Source organism: the organism of the source record quoted next (genome assembly GCF_019968955.1).
Source record: "MAG: Porospora cf. gigantea A chromosome Unknown PgA_NODE_119_length_37063_cov_336.235, whole genome shotgun sequence".
Lineage (NCBI taxonomy): Eukaryota > Apicomplexa > Conoidasida > Eugregarinorida > Porosporidae > Porospora > Porospora cf. gigantea A.
The window spans coordinates 1-25,564 of NW_027151326.1; the positions used below are offsets into that span (position 1 = coordinate 1).

At 54.2% G+C, this 25,564-nt stretch overlaps 19 protein-coding genes across 30 annotated transcripts; 7 read left to right on the plus strand and 12 right to left on the minus strand.

Moving 5' to 3' along the window:
- On the minus strand, nt 1-2,946 carry KVP18_000611 (uncharacterized protein; the record flags this gene model as incomplete). Of its 2 annotated transcripts, XM_067949854.1 has the most annotated exons (2): nt 1-263; nt 292-2,946. In XM_067949854.1, coding segments are annotated over 2 exons (2,918 nt in total), but the record flags the coding sequence as incomplete, so codon positions are not given. The 2 variants fall into 2 exon arrangements, with proteins under 2 accessions (XP_067813439.1, XP_067813440.1); XM_067949855.1 differs by having other exon boundaries at nt 238-2,865.
- A 235-nt stretch (nt 2,947-3,181) lies between these two features.
- KVP18_000589 (uncharacterized protein) lies at nt 3,182-4,876 on the plus strand (the record flags this gene model as incomplete). Of its 3 annotated transcripts, XM_067949819.1 has the most annotated exons (2): nt 3,182-3,912; nt 3,940-4,876. In XM_067949819.1, 2 exons carry the CDS (start codon nt 3,182-3,184, stop codon nt 4,874-4,876), a joined length of 1,668 nt encoding a protein of 555 aa, XP_067813404.1. The 3 variants fall into 3 exon arrangements, with proteins under 3 accessions (XP_067813404.1, XP_067813405.1, XP_067813403.1); XM_067949820.1 differs by lacking the exon at nt 3,940-4,876 and having other exon boundaries at nt 3,182-3,916; XM_067949818.1 differs by lacking the exon at nt 3,182-3,912 and having other exon boundaries at nt 3,998-4,876.
- Nucleotides 4,877-4,894: 18 nt separating this feature from the next.
- On the plus strand, nt 4,895-5,158 carry KVP18_000609 (uncharacterized protein; the record flags this gene model as incomplete). The annotated part of the gene is made up of 1 exon (XM_067949852.1): nt 4,895-5,158. The coding sequence occupies one exon, from the start codon at nt 4,895-4,897 to the stop codon at nt 5,156-5,158; it is 264 nt and encodes an 87-aa protein (XP_067813437.1).
- On the minus strand, nt 5,159-7,225 carry KVP18_000612 (uncharacterized protein; the record flags this gene model as incomplete). Of its 2 annotated transcripts, none has more annotated exons than XM_067949856.1 (1): nt 5,159-7,225. In XM_067949856.1, the coding sequence occupies one exon, from the start codon at nt 7,223-7,225 to the stop codon at nt 5,159-5,161; it is 2,067 nt and encodes a 688-aa protein (XP_067813441.1). The 2 variants fall into 2 exon arrangements, with proteins under 2 accessions (XP_067813441.1, XP_067813442.1); XM_067949857.1 differs by having other exon boundaries at nt 5,159-7,069.
- A 13-nt stretch (nt 7,226-7,238) lies between these two features.
- Nucleotides 7,239-9,849, plus strand: KVP18_000594 (uncharacterized protein; the record flags this gene model as incomplete). Of its 3 annotated transcripts, XM_067949829.1 has the most annotated exons (4): nt 7,239-7,258; nt 7,285-9,331; nt 9,358-9,484; nt 9,512-9,849. In XM_067949829.1, the coding sequence occupies 4 exons, from the start codon at nt 7,239-7,241 to the stop codon at nt 9,847-9,849; spliced, it is 2,532 nt and encodes an 843-aa protein (XP_067813414.1). The 3 variants fall into 3 exon arrangements, with proteins under 3 accessions (XP_067813414.1, XP_067813413.1, XP_067813412.1); XM_067949828.1 differs by lacking the exons at nt 9,358-9,484; nt 9,512-9,849 and having other exon boundaries at nt 7,285-9,352; XM_067949827.1 differs by lacking the exons at nt 7,239-7,258; nt 7,285-9,331; nt 9,358-9,484 and having other exon boundaries at nt 9,505-9,849.
- Nucleotides 9,850-9,865: 16 nt separating this feature from the next.
- On the minus strand, nt 9,866-10,318 carry KVP18_000593 (uncharacterized protein; the record flags this gene model as incomplete). The annotated part of the gene is made up of 1 exon (XM_067949826.1): nt 9,866-10,318. One exon carries the CDS (start codon nt 10,316-10,318, stop codon nt 9,866-9,868), a length of 453 nt encoding a protein of 150 aa, XP_067813411.1.
- A 27-nt stretch (nt 10,319-10,345) lies between these two features.
- Nucleotides 10,346-10,984, minus strand: KVP18_000610 (uncharacterized protein; the record flags this gene model as incomplete). The annotated part of the gene is made up of 1 exon (XM_067949853.1): nt 10,346-10,984. The coding sequence occupies one exon, from the start codon at nt 10,982-10,984 to the stop codon at nt 10,346-10,348; it is 639 nt and encodes a 212-aa protein (XP_067813438.1).
- A 73-nt stretch (nt 10,985-11,057) lies between these two features.
- KVP18_000602 (uncharacterized protein) lies at nt 11,058-11,372 on the minus strand (the record flags this gene model as incomplete). The annotated part of the gene is made up of 1 exon (XM_067949844.1): nt 11,058-11,372. One exon carries the CDS (start codon nt 11,370-11,372, stop codon nt 11,058-11,060), a length of 315 nt encoding a protein of 104 aa, XP_067813429.1.
- Nucleotides 11,373-11,442: 70 nt separating this feature from the next.
- Nucleotides 11,443-14,151, minus strand: KVP18_000600 (uncharacterized protein; the record flags this gene model as incomplete). Of its 4 annotated transcripts, XM_067949842.1 has the most annotated exons (3): nt 11,443-12,067; nt 12,097-12,874; nt 12,960-14,151. In XM_067949842.1, the coding sequence occupies 3 exons, from the start codon at nt 14,149-14,151 to the stop codon at nt 11,443-11,445; spliced, it is 2,595 nt and encodes an 864-aa protein (XP_067813427.1). The 4 variants fall into 4 exon arrangements, with proteins under 4 accessions (XP_067813427.1, XP_067813424.1, XP_067813426.1 ...); XM_067949839.1 differs by lacking the exons at nt 12,097-12,874; nt 12,960-14,151 and having other exon boundaries at nt 11,443-12,075; XM_067949841.1 differs by lacking the exons at nt 11,443-12,067; nt 12,960-14,151 and having other exon boundaries at nt 12,093-12,863.
- A 130-nt stretch (nt 14,152-14,281) lies between these two features.
- Nucleotides 14,282-15,448, plus strand: KVP18_000599 (uncharacterized protein; the record flags this gene model as incomplete). 2 transcript variants are annotated; one of them, XM_067949837.1, is made up of 3 exons in its annotated part: nt 14,282-14,604; nt 14,633-15,311; nt 15,338-15,448. In XM_067949837.1, the coding sequence occupies 3 exons, from the start codon at nt 14,282-14,284 to the stop codon at nt 15,446-15,448; spliced, it is 1,113 nt and encodes a 370-aa protein (XP_067813422.1). The 2 variants fall into 2 exon arrangements, with proteins under 2 accessions (XP_067813422.1, XP_067813423.1); XM_067949838.1 differs by lacking the exons at nt 14,633-15,311; nt 15,338-15,448 and having other exon boundaries at nt 14,282-14,608.
- Nucleotides 15,449-15,454: 6 nt separating this feature from the next.
- Nucleotides 15,455-16,084, minus strand: KVP18_000607 (uncharacterized protein; the record flags this gene model as incomplete). Its single annotated transcript, XM_067949850.1, has 1 exon — nt 15,455-16,084. One exon carries the CDS (start codon nt 16,082-16,084, stop codon nt 15,455-15,457), a length of 630 nt encoding a protein of 209 aa, XP_067813435.1.
- A 192-nt stretch (nt 16,085-16,276) lies between these two features.
- Nucleotides 16,277-17,594, minus strand: KVP18_000614 (uncharacterized protein; the record flags this gene model as incomplete). Its single annotated transcript, XM_067949859.1, has 2 exons — nt 16,277-16,885; nt 16,914-17,594. 2 exons carry the CDS (start codon nt 17,592-17,594, stop codon nt 16,277-16,279), a joined length of 1,290 nt encoding a protein of 429 aa, XP_067813444.1.
- Nucleotides 17,595-17,910: 316 nt separating this feature from the next.
- Nucleotides 17,911-18,627, plus strand: KVP18_000613 (uncharacterized protein; the record flags this gene model as incomplete). The annotated part of the gene is made up of 1 exon (XM_067949858.1): nt 17,911-18,627. One exon carries the CDS (start codon nt 17,911-17,913, stop codon nt 18,625-18,627), a length of 717 nt encoding a protein of 238 aa, XP_067813443.1.
- A 438-nt stretch (nt 18,628-19,065) lies between these two features.
- On the minus strand, nt 19,066-20,373 carry KVP18_000595 (uncharacterized protein; the record flags this gene model as incomplete). Its single annotated transcript, XM_067949830.1, has 1 exon — nt 19,066-20,373. The coding sequence occupies one exon, from the start codon at nt 20,371-20,373 to the stop codon at nt 19,066-19,068; it is 1,308 nt and encodes a 435-aa protein (XP_067813415.1).
- Nucleotides 20,374-20,433: 60 nt separating this feature from the next.
- Nucleotides 20,434-20,919, minus strand: KVP18_000592 (uncharacterized protein; the record flags this gene model as incomplete). The annotated part of the gene is made up of 1 exon (XM_067949825.1): nt 20,434-20,919. One exon carries the CDS (start codon nt 20,917-20,919, stop codon nt 20,434-20,436), a length of 486 nt encoding a protein of 161 aa, XP_067813410.1.
- A 137-nt stretch (nt 20,920-21,056) lies between these two features.
- On the minus strand, nt 21,057-21,536 carry KVP18_000601 (uncharacterized protein; the record flags this gene model as incomplete). The annotated part of the gene is made up of 1 exon (XM_067949843.1): nt 21,057-21,536. The coding sequence occupies one exon, from the start codon at nt 21,534-21,536 to the stop codon at nt 21,057-21,059; it is 480 nt and encodes a 159-aa protein (XP_067813428.1).
- Nucleotides 21,537-21,697: 161 nt separating this feature from the next.
- On the plus strand, nt 21,698-22,812 carry KVP18_000590 (uncharacterized protein; the record flags this gene model as incomplete). 2 transcript variants are annotated; one of them, XM_067949821.1, is made up of 3 exons in its annotated part: nt 21,698-21,758; nt 21,787-22,559; nt 22,588-22,812. In XM_067949821.1, the coding sequence occupies 3 exons, from the start codon at nt 21,698-21,700 to the stop codon at nt 22,810-22,812; spliced, it is 1,059 nt and encodes a 352-aa protein (XP_067813406.1). The 2 variants fall into 2 exon arrangements, with proteins under 2 accessions (XP_067813406.1, XP_067813407.1); XM_067949822.1 differs by lacking the exon at nt 21,698-21,758 and having other exon boundaries at nt 21,957-22,559.
- A 96-nt stretch (nt 22,813-22,908) lies between these two features.
- On the minus strand, nt 22,909-24,717 carry KVP18_000605 (uncharacterized protein; the record flags this gene model as incomplete). Its single annotated transcript, XM_067949848.1, has 1 exon — nt 22,909-24,717. The coding sequence occupies one exon, from the start codon at nt 24,715-24,717 to the stop codon at nt 22,909-22,911; it is 1,809 nt and encodes a 602-aa protein (XP_067813433.1).
- A 225-nt stretch (nt 24,718-24,942) lies between these two features.
- KVP18_000604 (uncharacterized protein) lies at nt 24,943-25,548 on the plus strand (the record flags this gene model as incomplete). Its single annotated transcript, XM_067949847.1, has 1 exon — nt 24,943-25,548. The coding sequence occupies one exon, from the start codon at nt 24,943-24,945 to the stop codon at nt 25,546-25,548; it is 606 nt and encodes a 201-aa protein (XP_067813432.1).
- Nucleotides 25,549-25,564: the final 16 nt, after the last annotated feature.

A 25,564-nucleotide genomic window follows, 5' to 3' on the forward strand; every position in this document is an offset into this window, starting at 1 on the left:
TCCTCAAGCGATTGCTGGGCGAGCAGTTTCTGAGCCAATCCCGGATGCCCGGTGGGCGCGCGTTTTCGGATGCGAAAACCACGCTCTTCACGGCGATCCGCCCAGATTCCGTCCGACACTGACTCCTCTTGCCGCCCGAACTTCACATGCGAATCGTCAAAGAGGTCGGGACGTGTGTCAGGAGTGGAGTCGCGAGGAGAGTCCCGATGAGAATCCCGATTAGAGCTTCGATGAGAGTCAATATGACTGTGGATAGAGCTTTGCTGCATTAGCGATGATAGGTACACTCACGCTGGAGAGATACTCCAAGTTGAGCTTCTGTGTGGTGGTCAGCACGAGCGTGTCATCATCCAGGACACTCAGCGACCGTGATACGTTACCATACTGACAGATATCCTCCTGCAGGTTGAAGGTAATGCCTTTCGCACAGGTCTTCTTCTTCACGATGCACTGAGCAAGGGTGGAAACCTGACGTGCTATACCAGGGCGGACCGCGTTCTGCTGGGTGTTGGCCAGCGTTGCCTCGTCGAAGGAGCAGGTCTCGAAGGAGTTGGCGATCTCCTCCAACTTCTCCAGCATGTAGAACGCCAAGTCTCGTTGGTCCCTAGAAGCGAAGACATCGCGAGTTACCGTACTCGTCTCCGATGCTTCTTCAGAGTCCGTGGAGCTCGAATGCGATGAGCAGTGCGAAGGTTGAAGCGCGTCGGAAAGTACGGAATCTGATCGGGCTTCGTCTGTCAAATCGTCTCGCGACGAGTAAGGACTGATGCTTAGGTCACTTCTCGAACTATCAGGGCGCGACTGCAGTACCACCGAGGTGACTGACTTCAGACGTTTCATCTGCTGCTCGATGTCGAGAGGTTCCTTGAAGGGATGCCCGGTTCGTCTACACCACAATGCATAAAGGAACCGTTCAAAGTACTCCTGGTACTGGATGTTGGTTTCCAATTCGTCGGGCCCCTTGGCTCTGTCGCAGTCCCACCACTCCCCATGGTACATCTTGGAAATGTTGGTACTGATATTCCGGTGTAGCACCTCTCGCAGGTCTACCGCAGGGTCGGGATACAGTAGAGAGACGCGCGTTGTGATATGGGCGATCAGGGCGTACTCGGTCGCCATAGTCTTCAGATAGTTTGAAGCCGATACGAGACCCAACGCAACGTCGTCTGGCGATAAATGGGCATCCGGGGCGGTGAGCACGAGTCTCTCCTCGTCGTCAAAGATGTCGTGATCGTGGCGTACGATGCTTCCCGCACAATCCTGCAGAAAGTTCGCGAAAGAGCTCAGCGTGACTCGCGACATGGAGCTTATGTCTTGCAGAGTGCGAGCCAGCTGAAAAAGAGTTTCTGCCTGAACACGTTCACGCCGCTCCTTCTCCTTTTGAGTGTGAGCTCCCTCTGCCGCGTTGTCTACCAGTTCGACAGGCACGAGCTTCAGCACCGAGTCCGAGAACCCCATCGACACGATGTCGGGCAGTCCTGTGTACATTTCAGATGTCACATCGCCCAGCAGCTCTTTCATCTTCCAGATTTGTCTGGTGCTAATGGGCAGGGGCTCCGCCGCAACCAGCCACTGAACGCAGATTCCGAAGCCTCCAACTACTGAGTTGTACACGTGAAACTTAGATTCCCGCGTGAAGAGGGAGTTCAGTGGGAATTGAGCGTCTGGCAAAATGCCTGACCCCATTGTAAAGATCTCGCGGCAGTTGGAGAGCGTGGGAATACCCAGCACGGATTCCAGCATCTCGTGCTCCTTGTCCTCCGGATGACGGACGAAAGGAATGCAGATGATGGCGAAGTGTCGAGGATTCGACGCCTTGGAGTGGACTATCTTCAAGTCAATGGGTGCGATGACGCCCCCGAGGTTGTGGCTGGAAGGCGAATTGAAGTTGAAGTTGACTGCGTGACAGATTTCTTGCCGTCCTTTTTCGTACAAGGTAATCCTGCCCAGTTTCTCCAGGTCGCTCGTAGCTGCGCACTCAACTTGCAGCAGGTTACCGGCATTAATGACGACGTAATGCATCGGGGTGGAACAGTAATCCACGAGAACACTGTCGTCGTTCATAGGATCGCATGTCAATGTGTACTTGGCTATGGACTCAATTGGCTCTCGGCGGGCAGATAGTACGGCCCAGTGGGTAAAATGATAGGGCACCTCCTGCTCCATTTTCTTTCTAATAATGGCCTCCTCACTCAGGGGCGCGCTGGTGACGAGGCGCGGCCCTGACTCCTCCTCGCGTGCCTCAGGAGGTCGAGTGCCGTCGGAGACGTTTACGTCATCGAGCTCCCGACTCTCCGTTCCACACTCGAGAAATCGTCGAGACTGGCCTGTCCTCACCATTTCCTTAAATGACTCCTTCAGCCTTATCTCGTCAAACTCGGCACGACCCAGTGCGATGCTGTTGGAGTCTGACGCGTCAGGTAGGTCAAGATGCACGTTGAAATGTCGGCAGATAAAGTCTGCTGAACATTCGCGGTCAAGTTTAAGCAGTACTACCTCCGCGTTGGAGTTGACGAGCATTGCGAATTGGCGACAACTGCCGTCTGCCGACAATCTCGGCTGTAAGCCGAGAGCATTCACCAGCTGCCCCCTCACGTCGGATAGGAAAGTAATATCATTCTTCGCGCCAGCACATTTAGCCCATGCCTTAACCACGTGCCGATCGTTGACACATAGGCAGCCGATGAAGTTCACATGGGCTCTGAGGCAGGCAGCACGCGCCACATACGTTTGAAGAACCTCGCTGGTGAATTCGGGATGGAACGCCCCAGGACCGCCAAACAAGATGGCCCTCTTTCCGGTAAAGAACTCCCGCATCGTTAAATGCTCACCCGCGATAGCAAACTTCACGCTGGGTAGCAGCATGCCTTCTTTGATTGTGGGTCCAGGACGCACAGACGACGAAACCGATGCGTCCCCTCGCCTCCTAGGACGTGACGTTCTCATCGGAATAATGACTAATACCAAATAACTGTTGGACTCGTACGAAAACGTGTCTGAAGTGGGTGTGTCGGTTAGAGAGGTCAGACTCAGCGGTGGCTTGGAGTTGATGTGTTAATTGTCATTATGCTCTGGTGGAGCGCTTATCTGTCGTCGCTGGTCCTTTCCGCGTGCGACGCATCGCTAGACGTCGCATATGTCGTTCCGAACTCCGAGACGTTCGACCGTAGGTAGACATTTGATGCAACAATCAGACGCTGTACGCGGGATACCGGATATCCCAGACAGGGTGAAAGCGGGCCTTGAGAAGTTAGTCACGGCCGACGCCGCTGCCAAGGCTGATATCTCTGGGTTGCTGCTTCATTCCGACGATCAGGGACCTGTAGTTACCCTTTACAGCCGGGAGGGTAGCCAGCGGCATGTCCGTGGCAGTTTGCCCCAGATGGATTTGGCCGAGGTAGCGATAGCTGCCTATGAGGCTACCCCCTGGCGTCCGGGAGCCTTCAAGTTGATTTGCATTCTCACTGACGACTTCCGCTTGGATAAGCAGTTTCCGGCCAGTTGGGATGCGATGGTTGCGGTGCTGGGTGTGCTGACGCCGAGGTCGTGGGGGTTTCTCAGGCAGCGGCTCGATGACTGCCCAGATTTGTCCAACGCCATAGTTCGTAGTTCCGGGCTCCGCGAGCAGGTGGTATCGCCGCAGGTTCGACGTTCACGTCAAATGGCTTGTGTCGACCGGCATCTAACTACGGCGCTGGCCAACTCCGGCGCTGACACGGTCTCGGGTGTTGTGTGGGGATTTACGGCGGTCCACAGCGCCGTGAAACATATGGTGGTGGAGGCCGTAGAGACCTCCATGTGCCGCGATTCGCCACCCCATCTCCAGGATGCGGCCGAGGCCCCGCTTCACCCGCCAGTTTCTGGAAAAATAGACTGGGATGACGATTTTGACCGATCGTTGTGCATAAACTTGTAAGATGGCAGACGAGTCGCACACAGTTTAGTTGGGGACTTGATCATTTACGCTCGAGACTACACGACTGACCGAACAAGCATCATGGGCGATGAAGCCACCTCCATCTACTTCCAGACCCAGGCAGGGTTCATGTACCAGAAATTTTATCAATCGCCGTTCGACTCCGATCCTATGGCCTGTGCAAGGGAATGCCACACCTACAAGTACCCCATCTCCAACTACGTCTACAAGGAAACCGACTGCCTCAAAAGTGAAGACACTGTTCGTCTTTGTCGGGTAAGGTGCTTTTGCGCACTCAACCACGATGCTGAGGAGCACTATGAGTCGGTGTGGTCGGAAGTTGGGGAAAGGAATTTCTGGAAGACATTCTATCCCACGCAGTTCCAACAGTATTTCTTCTCAGCACGGCCGGTGGCATCGAGCCTGCAATCCACGGACGTCCAGTGTCGGAAGTGGTGCATGAACGTCGTGACCCCACAATGCAAGTATTGGACTTTCCACCTAGTCGACGGCGTGTGCTCAGCGCTGGTAGACACCGGGAAGATCATTTTCAACGAGGACTACATGTCGGGGTATGGGACATTGCCAGATGGAATGCCGCCATGGCCTGCCGACTACGTTCCACACAGCGTAAGAGGCGGCGACCCAATCCAAGATTGGACGACTGTACCGAAAATGAAGTCGGAGGATATCTCGACCACTATTGCTTATCCAGGACTTCTTGTGGGTGTCGCTGCTATATTCTACACGGTATGCACTCTGCTGATAATCCTCTCTATCGTGGCCCCCATAATCATCATCCTAATTTTGTGGCTCACCAAGAACAGGAAGGGAAAAAATACTTATGTCAACGTGCGAGGGCGCGTCATTCGGCATGAGCTGACGCCAGGAGGCCATCTGGAGACTGTGGTGCTAGAGGACAGCGAGATTTATGATTCTTCCGAGGCCGTTCTGATGTGAGTATTTTTTTCAAAAGACATGCTTGTCACGCTTGATGACACCCAATGTGCTGTGATGGTGGAACTTCGCGGTGATGTCCAAGTGGACATCGACGAGCAGAATGTGGACCTGTTTCACTTGCAAGGAAACGTGCTTATATGCGGCCAGCAAACGTTCAACGGACGCGAAGAAATCCTTCCCAAGCCATTGAACCTGCTAAGGAAGACCGAAGGCGGATTAAAGGCATATTACCGTATTCAGCGGAAGATCGTATTCGATACACGACCTGAGATGCATTGGTGACTATGACCTAAACTGGAAGAAATTCGACAGTCCAGGCGCGTCCAACGCCATAAGGAAGCTGTAGGTACCAGCCACTTGGTCCGAAGGGGCGGGCTTAGGAAGCGAGTTCTCCGGCACCGTCACAAGAGGCAGCCTAGGTCGAACTTGGATCCTCGACGGGTAATACAGCACGATATCGTCCTCGAAGACGAACTGCCCTGAGGTCTGAGGTTCTCGAGCTGGCAGAGTGGGTCTCAATGAAAATCGCCCCCCGCATCGATGCAAAAATTCCACTACGACTCGGCGCAGATTCTCCGCGGCAATCACAACTTTGCAGGGATCAGCCTCCAGAATCCAGCTCTCCACGGCGGCATAGATGTTCGCAACCTCCGAGCTTCCTGTCAAAAGTGCCACACACCTAAGGTCGAAGAGGTACTGCACGTGGTGTGTCTGGGGAGTCTCCTGGCAAATCTCCGCAAAGGAGCCAGCGGCCCACTTCTCCAGCACGAGTGACAACCCCTTCTGAGCAGACTTCGAGTGGCCCAGCGTGCTTTCCATTTGAATGAGCAGTTTCCAGAGGCCAGGAGATATGATGGTGGGCATCATGTAGAGTAGGGTTCCTCTATGTTTGACCTGGCCGAATGAGCCCATTATAGTGTCAACGTCTGACAAATCTGCATCTGAGGGCGTGAGATCTGACATAGCCCTCGAGACAGTTTGTTCTACTCGTGCGCGATCCTCGAGCGTAGTGGCCGCGACAACCAAGGAGCAGTAGTCTGGACGTGATGTGTATCCGTGGCTCGTCCGCAGAGCCATGCCATCGCACAGGTCACCTAACATGCGTAGAGACCCCAACTCCGTAGGTACACACGCCAGCAATTCTTCCACCAGGCTCCCGACCAACCAATGAGCGAGCACTGGGTCTGTACACCCAGAGGTGTCCGTTGCGCAGTGCCAAACAGGAACCGCGATTCCTCTTTGCGATCTCATCAACGGCTGCAGTTCTGCCGCTATGCGGCACAAGGCCAGGCTTAACGCGGCTCGCCCGGTGGAAGCGAAAAGGGCGACGGCCTGACTAACTCGGCTCCTGATGACCCGGGTTAAGCCAGTGTCGAGCACGTCTGCCAGCTCCGAGGCGCAGGAGGTAGGCCACTGCAGCAAGGTCCACGCAGCGTGAAGATCCATCAACTCCGGCGTGCCAACAGGTGTGTATCTTGCCAGCAGTCCTTGCAGACTGCTTACCATGCGGTCTCTCGCGATCCTCAGGGACTCTAGAGCGCCTTCACCACAGGGTAGCTCCCCGACAATGTGGACGAACCGCGGTTCGAAGGCCGCCACTGTCGTCTTTTCGGCGGGACAGTCGCGCATGAAGCCAACAGTGTCAAGTAGCGCCGAGTCTGTGGGGTGGCTCTCGAGGAGGCCTGATGCGTGGTAGACAGAGTGAGCTCCCACGGCTGCGATAGATGCGAATGTTGTGATGTCCTGCGGATCTGCAGAGTCCATCACCTCGGCGACCTCAGAGGCCCATGCCGCTAGTATATCAGGCACCGATTTGAAAATGAGAAGCCCTCTAACCAGTAACATCTCAAAAAATGCAGTGGTGGAGCGCATTTTTAAGTCCATGGCTGGCCGAGAGGCGACGACCCGGTTCACAAGCCCCCGCATTGAGGAGCCCAGACAAAGATGCAGCTGCTCAGTCTTGACAGGCAGCCGAGCCCAAGCATCTGCAGCTCGTGAGCATGTCGCCACGAATTCCTGTGGTCGCCTCCGCAGCCACATCAACCACGCTAAAAACGGCATGTCCATCAACTCTATCACGAGACGCGAGGACGGAATGCTACTCCCAGGGGGTGCCGTAATCAAGTCTCGCAAACTTGAGTTGCGCTCGACTCCTTGCACGAGCGCCATGAGCGTACCCGACGTCTGACGCATCCGATCCAGTCTCCCACTGGTACGGAGGATACACGGGTACTTGGCTGCAACAGTTTCCTGCAGTAGCTGCTCATTCGATCGAATTTCAGATTCAATGGCCTGCAGGCTTGACCGGAGAGAAGCCAACGAATCCGGCACCACTGACAGGCCTGACATAATCTTGATTTTGATGGCGACGAAGAATGAGCAGTGAGTGTCAATCTTCGTCACCACAGGTGGCGTTTTCAACCGTCGGTCTCATTGAATACCGCTCAGACTCCCAGGTCCGGGTCCAAGAGCGGTTGGGCTACTCGGAAGGAAAAGCCTGCCGAATTGGAGTCCCTCGTTACCCAGGAGGTCCCGGTAGTGCCGACGCCCGCAGCAGTCACGGAAGAGTGCCTACTCAGAGTCGTCGTACAGCGGCACTCAGTCTACTGTCCAGTTATGGGTCTGGACGAGATTTTTGCTGCCACTAATGACATGAGTCCCTCCTGCAAACTCGGAGAAGGTGCATCTGGTGTTGTCTTTAGAGGCAGGCTGAGGTGCGGGTCTGAAGTGGCCATCAAGGCAGTCCTAGAAAAGCAGGGCGGCTCTCTTGATGGAGAGATTCGAACGCAGTCTCTCTACAGACACCCCCACATCGTTAGCCTTCTTGGCTTCGGCGCCGCTGTAATCAAGGCAGGGGAGGTGGGTCAGCCAGGCGTTAGGAATCTCTGCCGTGCTATGCACCTGGAACCGTCGGATCTACCGGTGCAAGCTCGATTTCTTGTCTTTGAGTTGGTTCCCGGAGGTGACCTATCCGCCGCTCTTAGGACTCCTCTCAAGTTCCAATGGAAGAATCGGCTTCAAGCCGCGATCGATATATGCAAGGCGCTTGCCTTTCTCCATAACCGCTCTCCCAAAGTATTCCACCGTGACATCAAGACTGCCAACCTGCTGCTCACTGCCGAGGGTCGGTGCAAGCTCACCGATTTCGGCCTGGCCTGCGAAGCCACGTTGGAAGGGTCGGTGAGTGTCTGCAAAGCCGAGGGGACAGCCGGGTATGCAGATCCGCAATATGTAAGGATGCATGTGGTGTCGGAGGCAACGGAAGTGTACTCACTGGGCATGCTGCTGTTGGAGCTACTGACTGGACGGCCGCCTGCTGTTTATCATGAGTCGAAGCTCGCCTATTTTCTAGACGAGCTCATTCCAGGCGAGTGGTCTTCGGTGCTACCCCACGTCCAGGGTGAGGCTCTATGGCCAATTCACGTCGTACAGGCCATCACTGAGGTGGCGTTTCGTTGTATCGATGATGAGATTCCTCGTCCCTCTGCATCTGAGGTCGCTGAGGAGTTGTCAAGACTATACACGCAGAACCAGCAAATCTCACAAGATAAATTGCCTAAAGCAAAGCCTGACAGCCCTAAGACCTGTTCAACAGAGAAACCGCCATCCATCAATGACCACGAAGAGCTACATGACCATCTACAAGCGAAGTTACCTGAAAAGTCAGTTACCCCATCGGAGCCAACCAAGGAACGTCGAGATACAGCATCGACGCGCTCCTCGGCTCTCCCGGTCCGTCCAGTGATTCTCGTTGACGACCCGATCGTCGTGGATGAGACCTTTATCGTAGGGACGCCTGTGGAAGTCAGAGATGAAACCACCCAAGCCCGCTATGCACCCCCAGAGGTGAAACGCGAGGTGGTCTTACCCCAGAGTGAGGAATTACTAGCTCTGGACGACATCTTTGTTTTCCGTGTTCAAGGGTCATTGGTGGACCCCCTGGAGACCTTCACACTCACACCCTTCGCATCTTTGAGCACTGCACTTGCCGCGTTCCTCTACAACCCGCAGACACTTGAGGCGCTAGAATTCCGGCTCACAAAGATGGGCATCCCGGCCAAAAGGGTCTCCCTCGCGTCTGGCTGCGGCCTTGGGTTGGCGAGCTTCGTCTTCGGCCGAGAAAACGACGCGTACCTTCACATCCTTCAGGTATTTCTGGAGCAGGACATGTTCACTTGCATATCTCGAAAGCACTTGGAGTTGCAGGTGGTTGCATTTCGAGACAGCCCGAGATGGCGACTGGAGATCGTAGTGACTTGCTTCAGTGCGAACGGAGCCTCCAGCGGCAAGCTCTATCTCGAGGCTGGCGACAGCGCGATTCTCCCGCCCAAAGAACATGTCGGCATTCTCCTTCGACATTCTGGACCCCAAGAGTCAGAATTGGTTTTAGGCCTCGGGTTACTTGCCCCGCCACCCGAGACGTTCCGAGTTCTGAAGGCGTTTTTGCCCCAGATCGTTACTCCATGCTTCGAATAATGCAGGTATTCATGCTAGTCCTCCTCTGGACTTTGGCGACTGCGCAGCCTTTTACCCTCCCCTACACGACACCACCCACCGAGTTTCCTATGACCGGCACGTTCGGCGCCGACCCCATAGATCCAACTGATTGTGAGTAGTGGCGTGCATCGATGATAGATTGGGCCATTGATATGGGATACCACTTGGAAGGGAAGTGCTGCCTAGACGGAGAGCCTTTAGTGGAGAGAGAGTTGCCTCTGGGGCGCGTCGGATTTTACGACGAGAAAGGTTACTTTACTCACCAAGGAACTCGACTCCGGTCCACTAACTACGAAGACTGGTATCCGCGGACATATGCTCACAGAGCAACCAAGGCGGACTTCGAGTCTGTCATACAGAAGGAGACCGTCTTTTGGGGAGTCGTTGGGTTCGAATCCACTGGTTACAATGTGCCCTTCGATCTGCTCGGATCGCGGCTGCGGGTTCTCTTTCCGATAATTGATGATGACGACTAACGTAATTGATCTTTCGTCAGTCTAGGCTGTAGACGTAGCCAATGAAGCCAGCGGGCATCGCTGGCCCGTGCATGTCCACCACATCCCAGCGCTTCATGCGCTTTTCGGCGCGTGAATTCGTGCTTAGCTCATAGGGGTGTATCTGCAGCGATCCGTAGGCTGGCACAGACATGTCGCGCGCTAGGTTCCAGTCAAACTCGCCTCTCTTCGTGGCCCACTTGGATGGCTTCGCATCTTCTGGCTCGGACCGTTTGGAGAAGGGGGATTTGCTCAGCAAGTCGGGCATTTTGTATAGACGGGGCTCCGGAAAGTGGAAGCGTTTGATGGGACTTTCAACCTTAATGGAGAAAGGTGACTCATGCTTGTAAATTAAAGACTTGGGAACGTCCGTCGGCCACGCTAAAGGCGGCGTGCTGGTTGTGGACTTCAGAAAACCGCGCGTTACAACAAGGCCGATCAGCAACAACATGATTTGTTTAACGAAAAAGATAATAATTCAGTCTTGGACTTCGAAGAAGTTTGCTCCTGCGTCCTCTGGAGATAAAACGAAGTTGGCTTCCAATGAGATAAGGCCGCACTCGTTGTCACTGGAGTCTGTGAGAGTGCACTGAAACAATGTAGGGCGGTTGCAGTTTTCTATGTCCATGGCGAAGGGTCTGAGGTCAACGCGAGCCATGCCTATCTGTTGGGCCCCACGACAGCAGCCCGGCTCAGTCATGACTTTTACCAGCAACCTTCTGCGGTGCTGGAAGGGGAGGGCCGCTTGGGCTTCGCTAAGGCGATTCCCGTCTACTGTGGCAGTAGTCTGATCCTGGGCTGAGGGCAAGGTGATCGTCTTGAGGTCTCCGGTGTCTCCCCACTTGAGAGTGATCGGATACCGCTTGTGGGGCTTCATCCGCTGACACTCGACGCTGATAACCCGAATGAAAATACCCTTCGCGTCCTCCAAAGCTAACTGAACGCGACTTAAGAGCATAGAGCATGGTGGCTTCGCAGTTACGGGCAAGTGTCTCGAGTTCCTCAGGTCGCATACGGAGGAGGAGCTACTAGTAGGGTCGGGGTTTGCAGGACCAGTAGCAGTTGGCGAAGCCAACATCTCCGCATGCGCGATGGGGAAGAGCTTCTCCTCTCTCATGTCGAATTTGAACCATTTCGCAGGTAGTAGTACCCTTGGGAGGTGCCGTTGACTGTACATATGACACGCAGAATTAACTAGTGTCACGTGCAGACTCGCTAAGTAAGAGGCTTATCGGTGACTCTGATAAAGAGAGGACATTGGAGTCTCGCCTAACCGCCTCAAGTCGTTTGGGGGACATGTCCTGCCATGTGACGTCTGCGGCAGCAGGCGCATCTTTGGAGTCTGCGGAGGTCTTGGTCCTCCGGACGATCCGCGAGAGGCGCTTTTTGAGGCCTTTGGCGCCGTGACTGTTGAACGCCTTCTTCATTTCTAGGGTTCGTTGACTCTGCTGCGGTTCGTCTACAGCTTTTGGCATATCTTTCTTGGGTACTTGTGGGTGCTTCATCAAATTATGTTTGGTTCACAGATTTCACACACTCGGTAAAGCGGGTGGTGCTTCATCAATTCTATTTGGTTTACAGAGATTTCACACACTCAATGAAGTGTCTCAAATTGAACTCCCCCCCTCGTGTCGCCACAGTCAACCCCAGAGCCAGGCACTGCACTGAGCTGCACACGCTGCCTCCGTCAGCTATGTGCGCTTGGAGGCAGCTCCACAGATGCACTAAAGGAACCTTTTGGACTTCGATGCACTCTCCTTGGTCCAGGTTCTGGATAGGGATGTCGTTGTCCGCCATGTCTACCAGGACCACAATAACCTTACAACTTTCGTTGGTCATTCCGGGAGAGAGGAAGCCGACGCCTACGTCGGCGAGCAGCGTGCCCTGATAGCCGGTTTCCTCTGTCAACTCGCGAAGTCCTGCAGCCACCGCTGTCTCCTTGGGGTCCACCAGTCCTGCGGGGAACTCCAAGCAGTATGTATCGGTAGGAGGTCTGTACTGCTTGACTAGAAGAATGGAGGGCTGCACCTCGTTGGTGAGCGCGACGACAAACACCCCATCAGCTTCCCCTACGTCCGCCTTGCGAGGCCGGAAGGCAGCTTCCCACGTTCGCTGTACTCCATTCTCTATGAACCAGATTCGTCGCAAACCGATCCACTGCGCGACGCACAAGTCCTCCATACGATCGACTTGAACTACACTGACCATAAGTCGAATTGGGCAATTCACAGCTTAGCACGAGGGGCCCGTTGACGCTTACTTTTCTTGTAGTCATCCCACTGGTCTAGCAGCGAGTCCACCTGCTGGGTGGGCAAATTCTTGAGTCTTTCCAGTGGAGCGATGACGGTGCCCGCGTTGATGTATATATCCGGCTGAGTTTGCTTGGTGGCAACCGCTGCTGTATTCCACTCGCGTCCCAGAGGTTGCTGGAGACGCATAGTGTATTCATCCTTGCTGTTAACTCCCAGTGGCTTGGACTCCACCAGATACTTCAGCAGCTTATCATCTGAAGACTTGTTCAGGATCACCATGGGCTTCGTCGTCGGTGGCGGTGCCGCCACGGGAGTCAGAAGACTATGTTCGGTAGCCCAGTTCCCCCAGCCAGGCACAGACTCCGATTCTGGCTCTGCCACCTCGTCCAGCAGAGACCCAACACCGTCCTCGTAGACATCGTGGATGGGGTCCTGGAAAGCTCCGAAGGCCTCCTCCAGAGCCACTTGGTGGGTCGCGGGTTCTACGGCGGCTCCCTCGTCACGCACTCGGCTGACGTCTATGTTTTCTGCGACTGCCACGGTCTTCGCGCCTGAACATAACTTCTCTAAAGCTATTTCCGCCTGCTGCAACTCCTCCACAGTAAACTTACGGATGGATTTCTTCGCTGGCTTGGCATCATCAGGGTCTGCCATCAGAGGATCGTCGTCGTCAGCCATGCTCTTCACGTCGCCGCGAAGACGATCTTGTAGTTTCTCTTTTCGCCTGGCGATGTAGTTTTGCATGAACTTCAAACCTGGGGAGATATGAATGTCCTCAGAATCCCAGGGCAGTCATCAAAATCAGACTAACAGAGCTATCATCATCGGAAATCTCCTCACCTAAAATTCCGTCCTTGGGCGCCTCCTCATCAAGATGCTCGATTTCCTGTAAAGCCTGGACGTGACCCTTCTTCAGTGTTTGCTGCGCCGTGGCCGCATCTCCCTCACTGTCAGATGCCAACGTCTCGGAGTCGCTGTCAACCAGCTCGTCCATACCTCGCTTTACCACGCGGTCGAGGGCAGCTTTCTCTTCCTTGCTGATGTTGGCTTGCCGACTGATCTCCTTCTGAATTGCGACTCCTCCGTACCGAGTAGCCATTCTGGCCCATCGTTTGCGAGCGTGATCCTGCTTCATCATGCGCGACTCAGCACGCCTGCTCTCCCAATCGTGTCGAATCTTTCTGGCCATTCCGGGGTCCTCCTGTTCAAGTTGGTTGAAAATTTTCTCCTGTTCTCGAAGGGAGGCTCGTCTTCGAACCTTCCTGTAGGTCTTCGATTTAATCTTCGCTACACGTTTTCGTTTACGCTCCTCCTCCATCAGCAGCCGCTTCAATCGCGCTACTTGCGCAGTCTTCTCTGCGTCGCGGATGCTATCATTGGGAATGATGCCCTGCACCACGCGATTCGTCTCCTTCACCACGCCATCACTTTCGAAGGCGCCCTCCATCATGAGCTCTAGGGCGCTCCGAGGCTTGAAGGAGCTCGCTATGTCCTTGGTACCCACCTGGTGCATCTCGACCTCACCAAAGACGGCCTGCTCTTGGTACTTCTCATGGGTGACGTGCGGCAACCAAGCCTTCAGGCGTTGCGAGGCCTGCGCGTACTTTGCTACGCGGTCCTCACGTTTCTCTGCGGTGGTCGACATCGGTGCTTTCTCTGTCTTCTTCAACCCCATTTGTTTGGTTTGAGCGCGCAGATACGCAAGTGACGGGTCAGATTGCAGATTGTTCATGATGTCGTCCATTGTGAAATCCTCGTCACCAGGACACTCCTCCGACACCGAGTCTGCCGCCGCAACCGCATCCGTCAGCTGCGAAATAAGAGTGTACCCCTCCAAAAAATCACCGTCGGAGTCGGATTCCTCCGCTTTGTGCCGCTTACTATCGGGCTCAATGTCGCTAAAGTCGCTCTCGGACGTGATCTCCTCGTCAAGCCCTGCAGCGAGCACTCCAAGCTTATCGTCCTCGCAGGCTCCGTCAACTGAGGCGTTGTGCGCATAGCCAGGCTTCTTGACCTTTCGGTGCCGCGCCATAGAAATTGGTGAATTGTGCGTTGTGAGCTGACCACCCGAGTTCAGACGTCCTGTGGCGTTGAATCGAGGCGCTCTCCAGCGTTCGGAATGACATGGAGCCTAATGGAATTCAGGCATTTAGCATTCATCGATGCAACGTATGCCCGTTGAAGAAGCTAAAGAGGCGCTCAATGCAATTTCGATGTGGACGGACGTACCTCTGGCGAATGCCTCCAGAATCCAGTCCCCAGCATGGATGCTCCCAGTCTCGTTATCCAAGGCAGAGGACCTCGCTGTGTACAAGGGCGACTCGAGGCTAACGCCGGAAGCCGTGCTTACAGACGATGTAGAATCTGACTCTGAACAAAATGTAGGAGCCGTTTTTAAAGCCCTCAGCGCATCAATCAAGACGTCCTACGCGTCAGCCTCGTCAGATGTAAGCTCGCAATCTTGCACTACGGGAAGGTCTAAAATGTGAGCGGACAGCACCACCTGCATCCAGCCATCCCCTATGCCACGTCTGCAACCTCAATCACAGCCGAAGGGGGAGCGCAGACGCCCCCATATGCCACGGGTGCGACGACTACCGTGCTATGTTCCCCCGAGTCAACAGCGACGACCAGTCCATGGAAAAGATGCTCCGGGACGCGTTATGGGATGTTCAAACCGTGTTGATGGAATCCGTTGGCAGCGATCTGGATCAAAGGGGTCTGCTACCTCTAGGAAATTTGGACCACACGACAGCTCAGTTAGTTATTATTTTTCATACTTTCTCTAATTTCATCACACCTTGTCGTGTTTCCGTCTTTCATATTTTCCTCCTTGTACTCAATCGTTCCAGCCATGGCAGTGGATTGGAGGGCACCAGGGCCTTAATCCGTTACGTGACCTCGCTCGTGTCATCGACTGAAAGGTACCACTCCGTCCTCCGCACAGAAATCAACCAGCTGCAAGAGAAGCTTTTGTTGTTGGAGGATCAACTCACGGAAGAGGACGGGGTAAATGCCCGTCACGACTCTGCGAAGGATACCGATATTGTGGAGGATGACGGCGGCACTCGCCGTTATACCGTGGAGGTCACAAGGGCAGCGGACTCGGACTCAGTAACGAGATACGAGCAACCCGTAATCGCCAAAACCCACCCGCGGCACACTCCATTCTCCTTGAAGCAGGGTTTGACCGTAAATACCAGCAAGCTATCTCCTAGGAGGGTGTCGCTGACTTCCGAATCGAACAGCTCCAATTTACACACAAGTCGAACGTGGAGTGCAGCAGCGCCACGGCTATCCGCCCGCCGATGCAGCTGGATGAGCAGTGATCAGTATTAACGGAAACAATAGAGTCTCTTTTCGATCTCCTTTCGGTATTCAACAGCGGCTTTCATGGCAGGAGCAACCCCATTGTAGTCTCCAGGCTTGAAGGTCTTACTGCGTTGTTTGCCGCCTTCCACCCATCGACACAACCACGTCTCGTTAACCTTGTGCCACTGAACCCCCTTTACTCCTGATTGGTATTTAGGAGCCAATCGTCGTTTCCTTCCGGCCTGACCTGCTTCAATTTTGTGTTGCCTCCAGCTGATTGCCAACCTCAGCGCCTCCTCGTCTCCATGTTCCCTAACGTAAAACATCTTTCCAAATGTGCGGCCGTCCTTGAAGCACTGCGCGTTCCATGCTTGCTGGCGTGCGTACCAAAACACGCCTACGGTTCCAGATTGGCGAGTCGCGACGTTGACAACGGTCTTTCTTTCTGGGGGCGTATCGGTATCGAGACTTTCCACCTTTTCCTCCTGGACGCTCGAAGAAACATCCTCCAAGTCAGGTTTGACTGTCTCGGGGCAGTTCAGCTGACGAAGCACATTCATAAACATTGAGACGTCTTCATCGAACCCGTCCGCCTTGGATCTTAGGCAGTAACCCTTCCACCGACCCGCTTCTGGGTCGAAGTACAGGCCCATACTCCCAGGAAGGCCAGGATGCTCACAGCATTTGCATCCGCAGCGAAAGCTCTGCACTGTAGTTCTAGTCCCGTCTCGTCGATCCACCACAAACGAATTTCCTTCATTCATCTGGGTTGAAACAGTTTCACTCCGGAAATAAGCAATAAGTCACTCTGCTCTACACCAGACGGGTTGCGTAACGAAACACCGTTAGTAAGGTACTTCGGCCTCTTGGGGCTCCATCTGCGATCGCATCATTCGCTCCAGCTTCCCCGTAGCCTTCCTTTCTTCTTGCTGCTCGAAGGGAGTCCTTGCGAACGGATGCGGAGGAGAGACCTTCAGCGGTTTCGTCGTCTTCCAGAGGTTACTCCAGTGGTAGCCGATACTTGCCTGGGGGTTTTCAAACAGTTTGTCGTTCTTTTTCATTGCCGCAAACTCCTTGTAGTGGTTCTTGCGGAACACCGCGGGAGTCATAACGTCCAGGAGCTCTTGCTTTGCCTCGCTGGCAATGTCCCGCTTCTTGTCTGACAGGAAATCTTCAAGAGGCTTTTTGGCTTCAATCTGTAGGTCCCGCACTTGTACCCTCAGTTGCTGCGCTAACAGATCCAGTTTGCGCGCTCGCTGCCTCTCGCCTGAAATTCGCTCCTTGAGTCTTTCCTCCGCTGAGATTGCGAATGTGGGGAGATAGTCGTGCTTAGGCACTTTTCTCAATCGGTAGGTTATCATGGGCGTCTGCGTGGACCTTTGCCATTGAGATAAAGTCATGCCCTCGGTGTTAGTTAGGGCCAAACCCAGACCTGCGACACCCGCAAGCTTGAACTGCGTGAGCAGGGCCAGTCGACCTCACCGCGAGTCCTACGGGATCTATCGGCGGAATCATTCTAAGTCCCAAGTTTGTACCGAATTGGCGCAGCTTCTTCACTCCTCTGCTAAGCGTATCCATTGCCAAAGGCTTAAATTGCGGAGTGAGGCCGTCGGTGGCTTTCACTTTCACCTGGCTCTGCGCGGCATCGGATGAGGCCTCTTCTTGTGCAGCCTCCGGCTTTTCCTTCGCAGCTTCCTGCTTTATCGAGTGGTTAGTGACCTTGTCCAGCATCTCCACCTCGTTACCTACGTCAACAGGCCCGTTTTTCGCCTTCTCCTTTAGACCCTTCACCGCGTCCTGCACGGACACAGGCACAGTATCAACGCGAGGCGGCAGAATCTGGTCTTCCTGTGGCACGGGAGGACTGCCATCGTACGTGTACCCTGGCGGGGGAGGCGACTTTGGTTTGGAAAACTGCCACAGATAGACTGGCCCTTCATATCCGATTTCCGCTGCCGTATCTGCCTTCTCTGCCGGCACCACCGCACGAGAATCGGTCTTCTCGTGTTCCACTGCGGCCAAAACAGCCTGGTCAACTGCGTGGCCTCTAGCCACAGGCTGTGTGATGCTGTGGGTGTCCACGACCCTCGGTTGCAAACTAAGGACTGCGTTGCTGGGCGAAACGCCGCGGACTCCGCAGATCAAGGCCGCGAACGTAAACATGCCGGCAAAAGAGATTTGGGTAATCTCGCGCCTAGCGCAGATTCGAAAACCGAAATGTCAATCGTTTTTTCGAGTTTGAGAAATCACTGCTTTGCTCTTGCAGCGCCGAACCGTCAGTAAAATCACTCATGATGTCGCCCTCGGACAATCTTATTGGACCCCGTCTTAACCTTTCACTAACCGGACTCGACCTTGAAATGCCATAAGCCTTTAGAAGGCACCTGTAACGTTCAACTATTCGAGCTGTGCAAGAAGGTCTCTCTGTAACCAATCAATTGATAAATGTGTAAGAATGGCAAAATTGTTGTGTTGTTGAATGTGTAAGAAGGGCAAAATTATTGCAACGGTCGCCAAGCAGGTGGTTCGATTTGTTGTGAAAAGACAAGCCAAGAAGGCCATGAAAGGACATGTGCATGGCATCGCTCTACATACATCTCCTCTGTTCTCATCCGCAGCCAGTATTCTGAAAGGACCTGCGCTGAAAGCATTCCTAGGTGGTCCCATAATTAAACCCATTGCTGCTTTGGGTCGTCTCTTGAGATCTGTCCCCCTACGAAAGTTACCCGCGCTGGTAAAGCAGGCTTCCAAGGCCCTCCGACCCGCGCTCGCTGCCCTTCATGTAGGTCCTGTACGCGTTTCTCTTCTCGCCTTGCTCCGCGTTCTGAAGCTTAGCTCCTTCATGGCTTTTCCCCTCTTGGCAGGGGTCTCCGGCGTAGTTCTGTTAATACGCCCAGCAGTCAGCGTCTTTCTAAAGTTCATCACAACGGGGTTCCTCGAGATAATGACGGATCTCATTGAACCCCTTCATGACCTCCTGCTGAGCTCTCCTTTGGTGAAAGGTGCACTGACCGCGGTCCGACCCATATTCCAGCCCCTTCTGTCGTTGCTACAGGTCCTGATGTCCGGTGACACGTTGCTCCCGCTTCTCACTTCCGTCATGGCTCTCCCTGATATGCTGGCTAATGGAGTGCCAGAAGCAGATGGTGTCCCCCCTTCCCTGCCTAGCGCCCACGACCTTTTGAAAGGCCTGTAAGCCTTTACAACGGTAGCCGAATTAATCGTTAAATGCGTACAAAAAGCAAATATTTTCATTAATAGTTAAATGTATACAAAATGCCAAAAATACATAGTGGCTATTAGCAATCATAGAATGCGGGTATCGCCAGTGTGTTCTAAGCAACATCGCGCGCTGCAGTCCACCCAATTCCTGGTCTCGCTGAAGATGCTACTGGTAGGCTGGCTGCCCAACTACGTCGGCCGCGAGATCTGGAACGCTCACGCAGGCGAACACCTCTTTACTCGCGATTTTCCTCCCGTCACCAACCGACCCGGCAACATCGTGCCACAGTTCATACACAAACCCCACGCGCAACCATTCCAGCGACCTGTGCCTCGACGGAAGCCCAAACATCAACACAGTCTACGATTTCATGCCTCAAGGTCGCGCACGACCATTTTTCAATGAAATTATTTACAACTCCAACTTCTTGTGTGTCCACTCCTTCTCACCTCTAGTGAACTCTCCGGCAGTGTGGCCGTGCCCGGTGATCTTGTACTTGTAGATCGTCAGCCCCTCCATGCCTACAGGTCCTCTAGCATGCAGCCGGTTCGTGGAGATGCCCACCTCCGCCCCAAACCCATAACGGAACCCGTCAGCGAACCTCGTGCTGCAGTTGTGGTACACGCCAGCGCTGTCGATGTTGGAGAGGAAGTAGTCTGCCGCTGCGGGGTCCTCGGTGAGTATCGAGTCCGTATGTCCAGAACTGTGGTCGTTGATGTGGTCAACAGCTTCTTCTACAGATTCTACTGTCTTCACTGCTATCTCGAGACCGAGATACTCAGTGCAGAAATCGTCCTCTGTAGCGGGGACACCGTTGGGAGTGAAGGGCAGAGCCCTTTCATCAGCGTGAAACTTTACTTGGGGCAGAGCAGAGACTAGTTTCGGTAGGAAATTCTCTGCGATGTTAGTGTGGACGAGCACCGTCTCGGTAGCGTTGCAAGCTGCTGGGTAGTCCGTCTTGGCGTCTGCCACCACCTTCACAGCCATGTCAAGGTCTGCCTGCGCATCCACATAGATCGAACATATACCGTCTGCATGTCCCAGCACAGGGATCGTCGTGTTGTTCTTGATGTACGTCACAAGGGAGTTGGATCCCCGAGGGATAACCATATCAACGTACTTGTCCATCTTAAGTAGAACTGCGATCTCATGGCGGGTCTGGACAAGCTGGATGGCGGCTTCGGGGATGTCGGGGGTGGCCTCCAACGCACTCCTCAGCGCCATGTAGATTGCTCTGTTGCTCTCGGTAGCTTCCTTGCCCCCTTTCAACAAGAGAGCGTTTCCGCTCTTTACCGCTAACGAAGCGATCTGCACAGCTGCTTCGGGACGAGCCTCGTATATGATGCAGAGCACACCGATCGGAGTGGTAACACGCTCCATCACCAGTCCAGGGGACATCTCGCTATGCATAGTCCTCTGACCAAGGGGATCTTTCATGGCTATTACCTGGTCCAGTCCAGTGATCAGGCAGTCGAACTTAGAACCAGACAGATCCAACCTTTTTACAAGAGAGTCGCTTATGGTGCCCTTGGCCGCCTCCTCGTGTGCCAGGGCGATATCGGTTTCGTTCGCTTCGAGAATTGCGGCCTTCTGGTTCACCAAAGCCACTTTAAAGTTTTCCAAGACCAGATTTCGCCTGCTCAGAGGCATAGACGCTAGTTTCTGGGCTGCCTTGCGACTGGCCCGGCAGACTTCTTCCATTGGGTTATGCGAGCTCATTGGATTATGTGGCATTATAGAAGAAAGAAGCGTGGGTTCATTGGGGCGACATACATTTCGTTAAACTACATCATTGACCTCCTCCGTCGTACCGCGGTAAGAGCCTTCAATCTCTTTGCTCTTTTCTAGCCATAAGACTCGATCCTTCAGCACTTTGTTGGCCAGTTTTTGCTCGCCGAGACTATCCTCGAGATGCTGAGTTTTGTCTTCCAAGTGGTTCAGAAGAGTTTGATTCACGCGGTCAGAGACAACAGGAACAGGGGCGACGACAGGGGCGGGAGCAGGGATAGGAGCAGGGATAGGAGCAGGCACAGGAGCAGGGATAGGAGCAGGCACAGGAGCAGGCACAGGGATCCCCTGCTTGTTGTCACGCTGGTCCATCACTACCACGACTGTTTTTTTCTTGGGGGGCTCCGGATGACGTCGTGAAGACGAGGCGAATGCGGCACAAATAAGGATGAAGGCGACGATGGTGACGCAAACAGCGATCCCATAAAACCAGAACCGGCTCCAGGACCAATCGTACTCCTCATGAAAGAAAGACATGCTTTTCGGAAATTAGGGTTTTGCGTATCTATTTCATGTATAGGCGTACCTCCTGCGTGGAATGTGGAACTGTAAAAAGCTGATGCTTTGGTTATTTGGCTGTCCGATTCGCGCAATTCATACGTATATTAATTACATCAGTTCATCTTTTGACGCTTTTGTCCAACGTTTTGAAACAAGTCTCGCAGTGTTGAGGCGGCGTAAGCCGCCACATTCTGGACCACCGAGTCCTCATCTGGCCATCTGTACACATGGGCGCTCTGGCTTCGGGGCTTAGGCGGCGGCGACGTCGTCTTGTTCAAATGTCGAAGGCGGGCCGGTCCCGACGCTCGCCTGACCACCGGTGAAGGAGGATCCTCGTCGAACATGTGGGAAAAGCAGTTTCCTGGCGCCCACACCGTCTCTCTCTCACGTTTGCGCCTTCTGCGCGGTGGAGGACTGGGAGACCATAACGGCTCTGTGGCCGTAGTCGAGTGGTCTATTTCCTCAATGGTGGAGTTCACTTCTCGAAGGAGAGGAACCTCCTCAAGCGTTTCCACGTACTCGACAAGGTGAACCTCTTCGATAGTAGCAGGTTCAGTCTCCCGCTCGTTTAAATTTTGCGACACACCCAGCATTATTAAACCTTTGAATTAAAATTGGCGTGTTTACACATGCCCCTCGGAAGATATCTGGCCAAGGACACCAGTTCTAGGATCCACCTCTCAAACCGCCAGCTCAAATGGATACATTTCACATCTTGCACATTGCGTCACGATGAAATTCACGAATAGAAACTATGGAGCCGTCGGTAGAGGTTGGTCACCTCCTGGCCGCTCTTACTTGCTCTATGTGCAGAAGTAGGTTTCAGTTCACCGAGGAACTCAGAAAATTTGAGGGCGCCGGTAGTCTCAAGACGGTGTCTCCATCGTTTTTGTGGCAGCTGCTTGGATGAGTGGTTGGAGAAGGGAAACGTGACATGCCCGAATTGTGAGAAGCCGCTGGTGCCGGCGGATGTGGCGAGAGCGTCGACCTTTAGTCTCCTGTGCGAGTGCATCATGCCGAGCGATGACACACGGCGTTGTGACGATACCGACGACGACACAGAGCTTGATGAAGCGGATCGTCTCGTCTGGAGTGACATCAAGAAGCAGGAGCAAAGTTGGAGCGTGTTGACTCCACAGTCGTCTGTAGCGGAGGGCGGCAAAAATGTCGTCGCTGAGGCACAGCGGCTTCTTGAGCGAATTCGGCCTTCAGGTGGTCAAAACTCTGGCCAAAGAGTGACACCTGTCGTTCATTACCACCCCACGACGCCCACTTCCGTGGAGCCCATAGAAGACAGCCTGACGAGCATGCAGCCGTCCCTAGGGCCCAAACCCTCGCTGTGGCCCGATGCAAAGTTCGCAGACGACCTGGTGTACGTGGTGCTGTCACCAGACGCAGCAGACCCGGTGCTGGTCTCGCACGCTCGGTTTCTTGACGCCACGGCCGTAGAGGTCGTCCAAGCCGACCTGCCGGTGGACATTTTGGGCCTTATCGTATCAGCTGCAGTGTGCCTCACGAAGCCGGTTCATCTGTTCTCAAAGCTGCCTATCCGTTGGAAGGGAGAGTGCGCTGTGGAGTTCACAGCACCACTCGACCCATCGATGACATTACGGGAGGTGAGTACCCCAGAAGCCGGTGACACAGATCGTCTCCGTCTCGGCTTTTTTTGCAACAGGGAAACTTGTGGGCGACAGCAAACAAAACCCTTTGCATCTCTACTACAGGCGATCCATGTTCCCCTCCCTCCCTCCGCATGCTACCGGCGCCGTCTACGTGCCTCCAATCTACCCCGTCAGTCGTATTTGTGCCGCCACCGTTGCCGAAAAAGTGAGTTGTGAGATGTTTAGGCTTCAACCGAAGAAGTCGTAGGCTTCAAGTGGGCTGCTGGGTGTCTCTCGAGTGCGGCCGGCACCGAATTCTTGGTAGCTACAAGTAGATGCCTGCGTGCTTGAAACTCCTAGTGTCTTACCTCAGGTCATAAAGGATTCCGTCATCCTCGCTCGTTACGAAACTCACAGCTTTACCCTTCTTCCCTGCACGTCCTGTACGGCCTATACGGTGGGTATACGCGGCGATTTCCTTGGGCATGTCGAAGTTTACCACCAACTGCACGTCGTCCACGTCGATTCCGCGGCCTGCAACGTCCGTGGCAACTAAGACCCCCACGCCGCCCGACTTGAACCTGGCCAGACTATCTTCTCGCACCTCCTGAGTCTTCCCGCCGTGCAGGCCTACAGCGGACCACCCTGATTTCCGGAGCAACTTCACAAGCACATCAACCACCTTCTTCTGGCGTACGAAAACCATTACAGGCGGATCGTGGCAGTTTAGGACCCGCGTCAGCGCTTTCCGCTTCTCAGCTTCGGAGCAGAAGATAATCTGCTGCTCGATGGCTTTGACACCGGAACCTGGCTCGCCTATACTGATGATGACGGGAGATTTGAGATACTTCCTGGCCAGCGCCTCCACGCTGGGGGACATGGTTGCTGTGAACATTTGCGTGACTCGGTTCTTAGTGACACCAATCCGTAGTAGGGACGCTTGAAAGTCGTCCTCCTTTGCACCGATCTCTGGAATCTCATCCAGGATGAAGTTAACATCGTTCTCGAATCCAAGGTCGATCATCCGGTCCGCCTCGTCCATTACCACGTAATAGCACTGATTCAGCACAGTCCAGGCGTTCTCCAGCACGTCGCGGATACGTCCTGGGGTTCCGATAACGACCTCCGCCCCTCGTCGAAGGTCCATGCCTTGCACTTCCACGCTGCGTCCTCCAACCACGCACACTACACGCACACACGTGCAGAACTTAGAAAACTTCACTGTCTCATCCTCGATTTGGATTGCAAGTTCGCGGCTAGGAGCCAGAACCAAGGCATATGGCCCATCCCGAACTGTATCCGAGTTTAGTCTGGGAAGGTCGGACACGTAGGTTAACAACGGGATGGCAAAGGCTGCAGTCTTGCCAGAGCCAGTTTCCGCCAATCCGATAATGTCACGTCCTTGGAGAGCTGTGGGGATTGCTTGCATTTGAATAGGGGTGGGCGCCTCGTATCCAACCTCCTTGATCACTTTCAACAACGCACTCGGCAGGCCCGACTCGGCCCAGAAACGAAAGGGAGGGGGCACTCCGCCACCGCGGACAACGATTCGCTGGTCTTCTCGAAATATCCGCCAGTCCCTGCCTGTCATCTCGGACGACTGTTTCTCTGACCAGTGGGCTGCGCCGTTGTCAGACTGCCGAGTCCGCTCCCGCTTGTCTATGTACGATACATCTCGCAACGTCACAAGTTTGTCGTAAAAGGAGTTCTTCTTCCGCTGCTCCCTAATGTCGATGCCTGCGCGATATCCCCGGCCAAACAACAATTGCGGTTCTAGACGGTTCTGGTATAAGGGATTATCGTCCGCCCGTTGGGTGTCGTCGGCGGCATCCCACTCGAAGTTGAACACTGTTCGAAACTTCTCGGAAGGTTTCTGTATTTTCTTAATCTCGGATGGTATTCCAAGATACTGTTTCTTTATCATTTCCAATTCCATGGGGGTTCTCATCAAAGCGGGGTCTTTGATCGTGTTTTCCACTTTGTCAATCAGACGCAGTTTCTCCAACGAAGAGTCTGCCACAACATGCTGCCTGACGTCATCCGGCTCCTGTCTCCTCCGCTTAGCTGGCGGACTGACCGCCGGCACAGCAGGAGGCTCGGCTACGGCCTCCTGCTCCCTCTGACGTCGAGATTTGAAAACGATCCTCTCGCCATCCGCCCCGATACGACCCATTTCACTCAAATTCAAGATTTCACGAAGGCTGAGCCTTTCTGGCACGAGGTGTATCGAACTCCATCTCGCTTCGTACGACTTCCTCTACGTCCTGAGGGTCTCATAGAGTCCATGAGAGTCACCCACCGAACTTCATCTCCGCTCCTCTACGCAGAACGGCCTTATGGGCAGCCGCAGCGCCGCACACGGTGAACAGCCACACTAAAATCCGCATTTGCCGGTCAAATGACGACGGCGCACAAGCCGACATGGAACCAGGCTCTAGCCGGTGCCACGCAAGGCGGCGTGCGGTTGTCCGGCATGAGCTCGCGAGTCGCCGTGAGAGACATGCCCGGAGAGCAGACTCTCAAGTACCGACGAGTTGAAGAGAAGACTACCGCTGACTTCGGAAGCCAGCTCGAGGCCGCCCTAGCTTCAATTAAGACCGCGGAAGCGCGTGTAAACACCAGCCTCAGCGTGCAGAACACCTTGGCGAAGCTGAAGGACTTCGTCAGCCCGTTCCCGCAGGATGACGACGACGATGGGGACGCATCCGACAGCGACGAGGATGCGGAGCTCCGCAGGGAGTTGGAAAGGATAAAGAGTGAGCGCGAGGAGGAGGAGCGCATTAAAGAGAAGGCCCGTACTCTGGAGGCCAAGGAGGCGTCGCGAGAGGAGATTCTGCTAGGCAACCCTCTGATTGATGAGGACCTGACCCTTAAGAAGAGCTGGGAGGATGATGTGGTCTTTAAGAACCAAGGGAAAAAGGCTTCTAATCTGCAACCCAGATTCATCAATGACACCGTCAGATCCGACTTTCACAAGCGGTTTCTTTCGAAGTTCATCAACTGATGAAGCGTAACTCCAC